General features: G+C 42.9%; 1 protein-coding gene across 4 annotated transcripts in view; it reads right to left on the reverse strand.

The window, feature by feature from the left end:
* The window catches only part of TRAP1 (TNF receptor associated protein 1), a 45,037-nt gene extending 31,446 nt beyond the window's left edge, over nt 1-13,591 (reverse strand). For 3 of the 4 annotated variants that reach the window (XM_004270239.3, XM_049699536.1, XM_049699537.1), the window contains exon 1: nt 13,437-13,591. In XM_004270239.3, coding sequence (XP_004270287.1) covers nt 13,437-13,512 — 76 coding nt within the window. In that variant the 5' untranslated portion in view covers nt 13,513-13,591. Of the gene's footprint in view, nt 1-13,254; nt 13,402-13,436 lie in introns of those variants that run through there. The other variant, XM_033428933.2, reaches the window with a different exon arrangement.
* Between the last annotated feature and the right edge of the window lie 509 nt (nt 13,592-14,100).

The raw sequence follows: 14,100 nt of genomic DNA on the forward strand, positions 1-14,100 counted from the left end.
CGGGCCTCTCACTGTTTGTGGCCTCTCCCGTTGCGGAGCACAGGCTCCGGACGCGCAGGCTCAGTGGCCATGGCTCACGGGCCCAGCCACTCCGCGGCATGTGGGATCCTCCCGGACCGGGGTACGAACCCGCGTCCCCTGCATCGGCAGGCGGACTCTCAACCACTGCGCCACCAGGGAAGCCCGGTATGTTCTTTTGCTTTGTTTTCTTAAGGAAAAAAAAAAATCTTTCTTATATATCAGCCATAGTTCTTACTATGGTTTTGCTTCATAATGGCATCCTAAGTTATGTACCTTAAATACAGACACATTATTTTAAACTATGAGAAATATGCTGATTGTTTCTCTGGAATTACATATTCCAAATGGACAATCTCCCATTTTCTCAAGTGTGATATGGATAACAGCAATTTCACTTTTCGTCTTTATTACACAAAGTGCCACTTCCTGTATGGCTGAGGTGTATCCTACCAACCAAACCTGACAACAACCATGAACACAGGAACAACAACAAAAAGACTACCTGAAGGCTCTGGAGAACCAACAAAAGCAAGCAGATTCTGGAGAGAAGATATTTGGAAGAAGGGAACAGCACAGAATGACGGTGGGTTCAATGAGGGGTGGCTAAAACTCTAAGAGAAAACACACACAATGTGTACTTTTCTGGCCTGAAGAACCAGAGGAGAGATTTGGAAAACCACAGAATATGAAAAGTGAAGGGAGGAAATCCCAGAAAGGCGAGTCAGAGATAGGGAGCCCCCAATTTGGGGAATAAATTCTTCTAAGTCTCTGGCTGACCTCCTGAACCATGCATATGTGGGGCAAACTGCAAGCAGCCCAGTTAAGGAAAAAAGTCAAGCTGCTGCCTAAGAGAAAGTGTTTGCAGTGGCGGGCCAACCAGGTCAATACCCACCTTTAAAACAACAACTACTCGTCAGAGGAATATAACAAGAGTCCAGAGATTCCACAAGGCAACATCCACAATGTCCAGGATGCAATAAAAAGTTACTCAATATACAGAGAATCAGGAAAATGCAACCCCTGCTAAAGAGAAGTGTCAGTCAATGGAGACTGGTGCCAAGAAGATCCAGATGTTGGTATCAGAAGACAAGGGCTTTAAAACAGCCATTATAACAATACTATATGACATAAAGTAAAATATTCTCAAAATAAAAGATAAGAAATCTCAGAGACAAACTATAATAGAAGAACCAAGTGGAAATCCTACATACAGAAAATACCATGTCTGTACTGGGCATATACCCTCAGAAAACCATAATTCAAAAAGAGTCATGTACCACAATGTTCATTGCAGCTCTATTTACAATAGCCAGGACATGGAAGCAACCTAAGTGTCCACTGACAGATGAATGGATAAAGAAGATGTGGCACATATATACAATGGAATATTACTCAGCCATAAAAAGAAATGAAGCTGAGTTATTTGTAGTGAGGTGGATGGACCTAGAGACTGTCATACAGAGTGAAGTAAGTCAGAAAGAGAAAAACAAATATTGTATGCTAACTCATATATATGGAATCTTAAAAAAAAAAAGAAAAAAAAATGGTTCCAAAGAACCTATGGGCAGGACAGGAATAAAGACACAGACTTAGAGAATGGACTTGAGGAAACAGGGAGGGGGAAGGATAAGCTGGGACGAGTGAGAAAGTGGCATGGACATTATACACTACCAAATATAAAATACGTAGCTAGCAGGAAGCAGCCGCATAGCACAGGGAGAACAGCTAGGTGCTTTGTGTCCACCTAGAGGGGTGGGATAGGGAGAGTAGGAGGAAGATGCAAGAGGGAGGAGATATTGGGGTATATGTACACATATAGCTGATTGACTTTGTTATACAGCAGAAACTAACACACCACTGTAAAGCAATTATACTCCAATAAAGAAGTAAAAAAAAAAAAAAAAAAATGTCTGAAACTTACAAATTAACTAGAAGGCTTAAAAACCAAATGGAGACAACAGAGGAGTCTATGGACTTCAAAATAAATTGACAGAAATTATTCAATGTGAAACAGATTAAAAACAAATGAACAGGGCTTCCCTGGTGGCAAAGGTAGTGGTTAAGAGTCTAACTGCCGATGCAGGGGACTCGGGTTCGTGCCCCAGTCCGGGAGGATCCCACATGCCGCGGAGCAGCTGGGCCCGTGAGCCATGGCCGCTGAGCCTGTGCGTCCGGAGCCTGTGCTCCACAATGGGAGAGGCCACAACAGTGAGAGGCCTGCGTACCGCAAAAAAAAAAAAAAAAAAAAAGAACAGGGTCTCAGATATATGTGGGACAACAGAAATAAGTTTAACATACATGTAACTGGAGTCCCAGAAGGAGCAGAGAAAGAGAATAGGGCAGAAAAAACATTTGAAGAAATAATAACTGGAAAATTCCCCCAAAGCTGGTCAAAGACATATATTTACAGATTCAAAAGTTCGATGAACCACTAGCAAGGTAATATCAAAGAAAAACATCTAGGCACATCATAATCAAACTGCTGAAAACCAAATAAAAAGAGAAAATCTTGGAAGCAACCAGAGAAAAACAACACATTACATGAGGGAACAGTAAGTTGAATGACAGCTAACTTTTCATCAGAAATATGGAGGCTGAAAGACAATGGTACTTAATGCTGTTTAAGTATTAAACAGCAGACCTGCACTAAAAGAAATGCTACAGTTCTTCAGGCTGAAAGTAAATGACATGAAATGGAAACTTGGATCTTCAAAAAGGAATGCAGAGCATCAGAAATGATAACCTATGTAAACACAAAAGAATTTTTCTCTAATTTCCTTAAAATATATACAGCAATTTAAACCAAAAATTAAAACATTATCTTGTGGGGTTTACAACGTATGTACAGGCAATACATAAGACAAATGTAACATAAAGGATGGGGTGGAGGGAATAAATGCACCTATATAGTTGCAAGGCTTTTACAGTTTATATGGTATATTACAATAGTAATTCTAAACAGACTATGAAAAGTTAAGGATGAACATTACACTCTCCAGAGTAACCAATAAAAAATGATGCAAAGAGGTATAGCTAAAAAAGCATTAGTAAACTAAAATGGAATTCTAAAAAATATTTACTTGATCCAAAAGAATACAAGAAAGCTAGAAGACAGGAAAAAATGAGAGGGGACAAATAACATAATGGTAGAGATAAATCTGACTACATCAATAATTACATTTTAGGTCAATGGACTAAACACTTTGATTATAAAGGCAAAGACTGTCAGAATTGATAAAGCAAGACCTAATTATATGCTGTCTACAAAACAATCACTTTAAATATAAAAGCACAGATACACTGAAAGTAAATGAATGGAAAAAGATATGCCACGTAAAAAGTAAGCATAAAAAGGCTGGTAGGACCAAATTAGATCAGACAAAGTACATTGCAAAATAAAAAGTATTACCAGAGAGGACTTCCCTGGTGGCACAGTGGTTAAGAATCCGCCTGCTAATGCAGGGGACACGGGTTCCATCCCTGGCCCGCGAAGATCCCACATGCTGCAGAGCAACTAAGCCCATGTGCCACAACTACTGAGCCTGCACTCTAGAGCCCGCAAGCCACAACTACTGAGCCCATGAGCCACAACTACTGAAGCCCGTGCGTCTACAGCCCGTGCTCTGAAACAAGAGGCCACTACACTGAGAAGCCCATGCACTGCAATGAAGAGTGGCCTCCGCTCACCGCAACTAGAGAAAGGCTGTGCGCCACAACAAAGAGCAAACGCAGCCAAAAATAAATAAATAATAGGGAAACATTATGAACAAATTTATGCCAAGAAATTTGACAACTTATATGAAATAGACAAATTCCTTGAAAAATTATCCAAAGTGACAAATGAAACAGAAATTTTGAATTGCTTTATATGTAATAAAGAAATTGAATTTATTTGCAAAAGTATTTCTGTAAATAAAATTCCAGGCCCAGAATTTCTACTGAATTCTATCAATCACATGAGGAAGAAGTAACATCAATCTTACACAGTTTCAGAAAATAGCAAAAGAAGGAATTATTTCCATTCAAGTTTTATGATGACAGCACAACCCTAACATCAAAAGCTGACAAAGACATCATGCACACACAATAAAAATACTACACCAATATCAATCATGGACACAGACATGGAGGTCCTTAATAAAATATTAGCAAGTAAAATCCATTAATATATAAAAATGATACTACATCACAACCAAGCAGGTTTATCTGAAGGATGTAAGGCTAGTTTAGCACTAGGCAGACCTTGGAGATATTGCAGGTTCAGTTCCAGACCACTACAATAAAGCGAGTACCACAATAATAAAGTCACACAAATTTTTTGGTTTCCCAGTGCATATAAAAGTTATATAATTAATCTAGATATTGCAGAACACTAAAAGTGACCCAGAAGCCCTTCAGAAGAGGAGTAGCTGAGTCCTTTGCCATTGTAAATCTGGGGAGGGAGAGTGATGGGTATTTAAGATGGAAGATAAGTTTGAGAATCGTTAAATAAAAAGTCAGGATGGAGAACAGAAATGATAATTAGATCCTTTTTAGAGGTAAAAAGATATATATTGGGCTTCCCGGGTGGCGCAGTGGTTGAGAGTCCGCCTGCCGATGCAGGGGACACGGGTTCGTGCCCCAGTCCGGGAAGATCCCACATGCCGTGGAGCAGCTGGGCCCGTGAGCCATGGCCGCTGAGCCTGCGTGTCCAGAGCCTGTGCTTCGCGACAGGAGAGGCCACTACAGTGAGAGGCCCACGTACCGAAAAAAAAAAAAAAAAGTACTAAAAGAAATTATAAGAGATATTTTAAAAACAGCTTTGAGATATAATTCACCCAGTTAAAATGTACCATTCAATGGCTTTTAGTGTATTTACAAAACCAACCTCATTATCTAATTGAGAATATTTTTAACACTCCAGAAAGAAACTCCATACCCATCAGTAGTCACTCCCCATTCCTCCTGCCCCCAGCTCCTGGTAACCACTTTCTGTCTCTACAGATTTGCCTATTCTGGACATTTGCCTATTCTGGACATACTACACATGGCCTTTTGTCTATGGCTTCTTTCACTTAACGTAATGTTTTCAAGGTTCATCCACATTGTAGCACATAACATACCTCATTCCTTGTTATGGCTGAATAACATCAATTATATGGATAGGCCACATGATGATTATCCACTTATCAGTTGATGGACAATTGGGTTGTTTCTGCTTTTTGGCTAATATTACGAATAATGCTGCTATAAACATTGTTGTACAAGTTTCTGTGTTTTAAATTCTCTTGGGCATAAACCTAGGAGTGGAATTGCTGGGTCAAATGGTAAGTCTATGCCATTTGTCTATATCAAAGTCTGTACCATTTGAGGAACTGCCAGACTGTTTTCCAAAGTGCTGCACCATTTTATATTCCTGCCAGCAGTGGGTGAAGGTTTCTCCACATCGTCACAGATGTTTGTTATTGCCTGTGTTTTTTTTTATTATAGCCACCCTGGTGGGTGTGAAGTGCTATCTCATCATGGTTTTGATGTGCATTTCCCTACCTAACGTCTAATAACATTGATCACTTGAGATCTTTTTCCTTAATGACTTAAAAGGGAACTCTGCCCAAACAAGACACCATAGCCCAAGAACCATAAATTTATGGACCACATAAAAATTAAAGTCAATAAAGTAGACCCTTAAACAAAAAAAAAAATTGTAACTATGTGATGTGATGGATGTTAACTAAACTTACTGTGGTGATCATTTTGCAATAAAGTCAATAAAGTAGACCCTTAAAGTCAATAAAGTAGACCTTAAACAATAAAGTAGACCCTTAAACAAAAAAAAAAATTGTAACTATGTGATGTGATGGATGTTAACTAAACTTACTGTGGTGATCATTTTGCAATATATACAAATATTGAATCATTATGTTGCCCAGCTAAAACTATTATAATGTTATATGCCAATTATATCTCAATAAAAAATTAAAATTAAAAAAATTTAATGAATAAATAAAGACAATGAGGGATTTCCCTGGTGGTCCAGTGGTTAAGACTCCATGTTTCCACTGCAGGGGGCACAGGTTTGATCCCTGGTCGGGGAACTAAGATCCCGCATGTCACAGGGGACAGCCAAAAAAAACAAAACAAAAAGAACCCACATGTCACAGGGCATAGCCAAACAAAACAAAACAAAATAAAGAGGTAAAAAAAATAAAAATAAAAACAAGAGGACCTCCCTGGTGGCGCAGTGGTTAAGAATCCGCCTGCCAATGCAGGGAACATGGGTTCGATCCCTGGTCCGGGAAGATCCCACATGCCACGGAGCAACTAAGCCTATGCGCCACTACTGAGCCTGCGCTCTAGAGCCCGTGAGTCACAGCTACTGAAGCCTGCACGCCTAGAGCCCGTGCTCCGCAACAAGAGAAGCCACCACAATGAGAAGCCTACACACCGCAACGAAGAGTAGCCCTCACTTACTGCAACTAGAGAAAGCGCGCGCGCAGCAACGAAGACCCAATGCAGCCAAAAATAAAATAAATTTATTTTTTTAAAAATAAAACAATGAGCAATAACCACACTTAAAAAAATGAAAGTCAATGGGCAAACACACTAGAGTTAAAAAAAGTCTGAAACATGTGGCAGAAGGCTAGTTTCCTTAATACAGCAAGATCACTCACAGATCTACAAGAAAAAGACCAACAGTGCAAGAGGAAAATGGCACTTCACAAAAAAGAGAAACATCAATGGCTTTGAATCATAGAAAAAGATGCATTACCACATTCATAGCTAAAGAATTGCATTTTAAAACAAGATAGCATTTTCACTGTCAGACTGACAAACATTTATAAAATAGTTATGCTAGCACTGGTGAAGGTGTAAAAAACTGTTGGTGGCACTGCCTGTGATTTTAAAAAGAACGAAGACTGCAAACAACCTAAAGGTCCCTCAGGAGAAGGTTAAGTGAAGGAAGGGGCACCACACTGTGGCTCCAGGGCTCTGGGTGTCTAGATACAGCATGTGCAAAGTGTGAGGGGCAGACTGCGCACAGCCCATGACCGGGGTAGCCCTTCTTCATTCCCAAGGGAAGGACGGTGTGGACACCCGTCGCTGCAGAGGCTTTTTCTGGAGCCACTGGGCAGTGAGCTGAGACAGGGTAGAAGTTTTTTTCACTGTACCAGTCTGTTCGGGAAAACACCACTACCTTCTCACTAATAAAAATGTAGAAATAATTTTTCTCAGGAAACTCCTATGAAGTTAGCTTTAACTCTAACTCCCCATCTTATCACCAGCTGCCCATATCTCCCCATGAAGTCACACGTAGAGGAAAGCAGCGCGACTCTAACCCGACTCCACTCAAGAGCGTCCCCAGCGCGGCCCCCACCTCCTTACTGTCCCTCCAATATGCCAGCCCATTCCTGCCTCAGGACCCTGGCACCTACCACTCCCTCTGCTTGAAACGTCCTGCCTCGGACACCTTCACCTCCTTCCAGGCTTTGCTTAAACGCCACCCTGCACGTGAGGCCTCCCCTGACCGCCCCACTTCTACTGCGATCCTCTTCCTGCTTTGGTTTCTTCACACGACATCCATACAGCACGTACTTGTCTGCATAGACTCCACTCCACATCAGAGCCACAGAGGGCCAGGACTCCTGTCCGTCTCATCCCACAGCAGGCACTGCAGATGTTCGTTTAAGGAACTGCTGCTGCCACACTATGGAGCTCCAGTGGCCTTGACCATCTCATGTCTTTATTTTTCCCACGATCACCCTAGAGTTGGAGCAGGCCCTTGATAAACACATGGTCATTTTCTCAGAAGGTACAGCCACAGGACACAGTGTTTCTCAGAATGCAGGTCAAGATTGCTGATTATGAAAGCAATTCAGTGAACTAAGCAATTCAGTGAGCTAAGTCAGAATTTTTTTTTTTTTTAATGAAACGGAAAGTAAAAGAATGCATAGCATGGGACTTCCCTGGTGGCACAGTGGTTAAGACTCCGTGTTCTCAACGCAGAGGGCCAGGGTTCAATCCCTGGTCAGGGAACTAAATCCCACATGCATACTGCAACTAAGAGTTCACATGTCAAAACTAAGGAGCCCGTGAGCCGCAACTAAGAAGCCCACCTGCCGCAACTAAGACCTGGTGCAACCAAATAAATAAATATTTAAAAAAACAACCAACACATAGCATAATACATGTAAGTATTTACAAAACTCTTTCAGCTAAGTATGTACACATATTTGTACAGTATATGCATACGTGTATAGCAGGTCACAATGTGAATGCATTTCTTACCAGAGTACATGACAAAAAATGCTTGAAATTCACTCATCTAATATCAACCTAAACATTTCTAAGTTAAAGCTTCAGGTTCTATAAAAAGTAAAATTTTTAATAAGTTTACTTATAAAGTTTAAAATTCTGTAAAGGTACTTTCAGATCAATGAAAAGGAGAATTAAGCCTCTCCCCAAAAGGGAAAATACAATACTGGAAAAACCGTCATCCTTTGGAATGTAGCCTCTAGCTTTCTTTCCAGAACACCTCCAACTATGTTACCATAGTTTTATGCTTGTAAGCATGAAATTCTCTGCTTTTCAGTATAAGTCAACTCGGATGGTTTCATTATCTCTCAAATTTCACCAGATACCACAGGTTAGCTATTCGCATCTGAAATTTCTCCAAACATTTTGTTTCTTAAGTTCTGTAATCATTTGAGGTAAGATTTATGTATATCAATATTCTAGACAGAAAGTTCTTCACTTTCTATTTATATATCAAATAAAGATTTGGGGACTTCCCTGGTGGTCCAGTGGCTAAGACTCTGCACTCCCAATGCAGGGGGCCTGGGTTTGATCCCTGGTCAGGGAACTAGATCCCACATGCCACAACTAAGAGTTCGCATGCCACAACTAAAGATCCCACATGCCGCAAAGAAGACCAGGCTCAGCCAAATAAATAAATATTAAAAAAAAAAAAGATCTGTATTCCCTCAAAATTTTCTACGTGCGTTCCTCTGGAATTCCTGAACATTTTCACTATTTCTTAAACATTACTGTGTTTCACAGCCTGTTTTGGGTTTTTTTTAAAATTTATTTACTTTTGGCTGTTTGGTCTTTGTTGCTGCACAAGGGCTTTCTCTAGTTGTGGCGAGCGGGGGCTACTCTTCGTTGCGGTGCGTGGGCTTCTCATTGCAGTGGCTTCTCTTGTTGCAGAGCAAGGGCTCTAGGCACGTGGGTTTCAGTAGTTGCGGCTCGCGGGCTCAGTAGTTGTGGCTCACAGGCTCTAGAGCACAGGCTCAGCAGTTGTGGTACATGGGCTTAGTTGCTCCACAGCATGTGGGATCTTCCCAGACCACGGCTCGAACCTGTGTGCCCTGCATTGGTAGGTGGATTCTTAATCAGTGTGCCACCTGGGAAGTGCCTTCACAGTCTGTTTTAATCGTTCTCTACTAAGCAATACTGACACTCTATCAAGAAACATCAACTCCCTGAATACAGAGAAACACAGCAAAACCAAAAGGGAGGGGCATCTCTGAAGAGTCAAAATACAGGACACAAAATCCACATGCAGAGCTTCAGTTAAACAAGAATATTCTGTCCCCATCCAGAATTCTCCTCTCCTTTAAAAAAAGTTGCTAACAAGTTTTATGATCCAGTTTCCCAACCCTCAACTGAAAACAGAGAGGAGGAGGGAACCTGGCGTCAGAGGCCTGGTAAGTTAAAATGAGGGTAATAGAGGCTAAAAACACAGAAATACTCAGGATGCAGTTTCAGTTTGGGACATTTTATAGACAAAGGAGCCGTCACATCCTAGTGGTCCTGCAGAGGCCTGTGTATTACAACAGAAGACCATAAGTTAACATTCATAATGACCCTGAAAAAAATCAAAGAAAGGTTCTGTCATGTTTCATCTGATGATTAAGTCTTTTAGAAAGACTTCTAATCATAATGGTTGAAATGAAATGTTTTACTACTTTGCAAGTAAGTTTCATGGAAAATCCTTCCAGGCACTCCATTTCCTAAAAATGCTGGAATATCGGTATATGTGAACTTCAGTGCTTTGCTCACTCCTTCACAGCACACATCGGTTCCCTCACTGTCCCGGTCCTTTCGGAAGACTTGTACCCTTCTATTTTGTTCTTAACGGTATTGCTATATAGATTTTTCTTTTAAAATATGGCATTCATTTTGCCTATCTCAAAATTAATTTCTAATATTCTAATCACATTTCTTGATTATACAGCTGCTAAATAACAGCCATTCTTTCAAAATTAGTTACATCCATGACTCAGCTACACCTGTATTCAATTTACCTATACTTTGGGCATCAAAAAGCAGATGGAAATAATGCCCCCAAGTAGACATTGGTTCTCCAAGCTACAACTTTCATCATTTGTAATTCCTAGTGGTTTTAGCAGAAATAACCAGCCATTCCAGAAATATCCTGGAATTTACCTTTACTAAAAGCTATGGAACTATAGGTAAGTCTCCACGTGGACGAAGCAAACAGCAGTTTCCTAGTAAAAAAGGCTAGTGTTCTGTATTAAGGCTGAGCAGAATGGTATTTAAGAAAAATTCTAGCTGCTGCAATGAAGGCACCAAGAACCCAAACCAAGAAAATCCTCTGGCAACTTAAAGTATCTCACTTGAGAGTGAAGTGGATACATTTTCATTGATCCTGAGTCAGTACTTTGGTTTGAGACAGACAAGCAAACACCACCACTGGCCTCTTTAATAGTCTCCTTTGTCCTGTTACAACCTGGTATTTGACATCTGGGAGTGAGAACTGTCATTTTCCTTCAGTGTTTACTCATCAGCCGTTTTCCCTCCCTCCCTTGAAGCTGCATGCCAGAGGGGAGCAAAACACCTGGGGATCTTTCTTCTGTCTTAGTTCTGATCAATTACTCAGCCAGTAACTAATAAGGTCTTTACTAACCTATTACATTTGGGTTGATCTTTTGCAGACAGCACAGATAACTCAGGCCCCTCATCCTAACCAAGTGTCCCATTGCCTCCTGGACAGCTGGCCACACATCCCTCCTCTGTCCACATGCTTCTCTGGCGCTAGCCCTAAGCCCCAGGACCATGGTTTACATAGACGGCACTGCCATTCAGGGTCTAAGCAGTTAACCATTGAAACCTTTGTCCTCATGTTAAATTAGCAACACCCACAGCTGCTTTACTGAGAGAGTGAAATCTGACCAGCAAGTGCTACTCCTTTCATCCCCAAAAACAGCCCAAGAACACCAGAAATTTGCCTGAATTCTTGTGAAGGTTGCAGCACAAGAGGTGGAAGGGCAGAAATTAAATAGTATGGGCCCCACACTGAGAGCAGAGGGAGGAAGCAAAATAAATCAACAAAATAATTAGTACTAAATGGGTGTTTGCAGTTGACAGGGTTCAGGTGGGGCTCGTTTTGAAGGATGACACAAACCTGCAATGATTTAGCCCTAGAACAGAGAAAGCTCACTCTTGTGAACTTTCTTTGGAGCAGACTGCCCACCCCTTACAACTCCCCAAGGCAGAAAATTCCAGCAAAGGCTCCAGCTTATAGAGAACAGAAAAGTCATAAGATGTTAACTTAAGCACCAAACAGTCCTACTGTGGCTGCCGCATGCTCTCGTTCTTGCAATGCCAACCGTGAAAATTAGAATGGTACAAAGAATGAATTACAAACACACATGGTCAGAACATCTCAGAACATGGGAAAAGAATCTTAACCTGCAGAGAGCAGGGAAAAAAACAAGTTGGCTACAAAAAAACACAAGAATCAAACTGATATGACTGCTCACCTTTAACGAAGTTGCTGGAAGACAACATAGCAATATCAATCTTTGAAGGAAAATTATTTTGACCTGGAATGCAACACCCAGCCAAACTACTTTACAAGTATGAGGTCAAAATAAAAATCTTTTTAAACACGGTGGGGCTTAGAAAATTTACAACCCATTGACTTTTTCTGCAAAACAAACACAAGGGTATATATATACTCTGCTAACACAGGAAATAAATCCCAAAAGGAAGGAAGATGTTGAATACAAGAAACGGTAATAAAACCTACAGTTGTCTTATCTGCTAATGCATGATATTTTTAAAAATCATTGTTTAAAAAGAGACTACACCAAAATTTAAAACTCAGGTAACAGAAAAAGCCGTAAAAGACATGAAGAGGAAATTCACAGAAGATATACAAATGGCCATTAAACAAATGAAAACATTCTCACTGGTAATGAGAATTCCCTGTGAGAATTCCCATTCCCTGCTAATGAGAATATAAGTTGATAAAGCCTTTTTGTACAGCAATTTGGCAATATCAGCTAACATTTCAAATACGCACAGGCTCTGAACCATCAATTCTAAAACTCTCTGTAATTCTAAAGAAATGCCACACATGGACACAAGGATTAAATACTCGCCCATTCTATACAGCACTGTAATGACCCCTCCTCCCCAAAAATCTGGAAATAACCTTTATTACGTCCACTAATAGGGCAATGTTAAGTAAATGATGATACGTCCTAACACAGAATACTACTATGCGTCCATTGTAAAGCCGTAAACCCGTGCATACTGACAGGAAAACATATGTAAGCCATTCTAGAGCTTAAAAAAAAAATCTGTAGCACAATGTATATACGGTTTAGGCCTTTTTACGTAAAAACAGACGTGTGTATTTATATGTGTGTAACTAAGTGTACAGAGCCTGGAAGCAACGCCAAGACGTTCACCCGTGGTTACTGCGGAGTGGGGAGTGAGAGCAGAGACTGCGGTCATTCTTTTTTTTTCAACACTGATTTGAGCACCTACCTACCAATTCCAGGCCCTAGGGATACGGCGGGCAACAACCCAGGGTCCACGGGCTGCACGAGAGCCCAGCGTGCCGGTTCTCTGGTTTGCTGCCGCGCGCCGGGCCGAGTGGGCACTCAGGTGTGTGTCGAATGAACGAGTGACCAAGTGGCTTATGCGTTATTCGTGTATAAATCAACTTGGGGGGGGGGAGAATAAAAACACAACTAAGGGACTTAAGTAATCACCCTGGTGAAGCCCCTTCCCAGCGCACACGCGCCCTTCGATTTCAACTTCCCGAAAGTGCCTTCGGCTCCAGGAACGAGGAGCCCGCGACCCCTCCGCCTCAACCCGGCCCGAGGAGCTCGTTGGAGAGAAGCCTCTGCTGCAGTCACGCGGGCCCGGGCTCAACCCCGTCACCTCCGGGGAAACCCGGCAGCCTGGCGCGGAGCCGAGCCAGGTGACACCAGAACGTACCGAGGGCTCAGCGTTCGCCGCTCGCAGCGCGTTGGACGCGTAAACCTCACAAAAATCTCCCAAGCCGAGCACGGAAGAGCCGTCACCGCGCCTCCCACGTAGAAAAGGGGCTCGGGACCCCGAAGGCTCCGCGCGTGCCCGTCCCCACTCGCTTTCCACCCGTCTTGCCCGGCCGCCCTCACCTCCCCGGGCGACCGCCAGCGCCGGGGCCCGCAGGCGGCAGCCCCACAGCAGCAGCGTCCGCAGCTCGCGAGCCATGTGTGTCCCCCTCGGCGCCCACAGAAGCCAAGCGTGCCGGGGGCGAGGCCGGGGCGGGGCCTTATTCGGGCGCGGCGTGGTGACGTCACAGCGCGCGCCCGGCTGCCCGGCCCGCTGCCTGCGCCGGCGGGTGGGCGGGGCCCTCTGTGGCTCGGGCTCGGGCGCGGTCCGGGCGCGGTCTGGCCGCGCGGGGGCAGCCGGGCCTGGGGGCGGGACCTCCGTGACCTTGTGCCGCGTTGTCAAGGGCGACGGCCGTGTGCGCCGAGCCGCCGGGGCACTTGTCCGTCGCCAGCTGGTCCTCGGTTTGTGCATCCCAGAAATGGGGCAGATGTTAACATCCACCTCGCAGCGTGTGAAAAGGCGACGCCGGGGCAGAAGCAGTTAACATCTCCAGGGTCTTTATATAAGTCTCGGGCCAACGGTCCAGACCAATGGAAGTCAGTCTCTCCAAACCAAGACAAGCCAAATAGCTAAAAAGAGTAAAAAGGAGAATTTCAGGCTTGACTTGTCTACACCAAAACTTGGGAGCCAACTCCCACCAGCAAGACTGGGCTTATTCATCATTCCAATTCTCTCGCCTTCCTGGAG

Source organism: Orcinus orca, chromosome 16 (genome assembly GCF_937001465.1).
Source record: "Orcinus orca chromosome 16, mOrcOrc1.1, whole genome shotgun sequence".
Taxonomy (NCBI): domain Eukaryota; kingdom Metazoa; phylum Chordata; class Mammalia; order Artiodactyla; family Delphinidae; genus Orcinus; species Orcinus orca.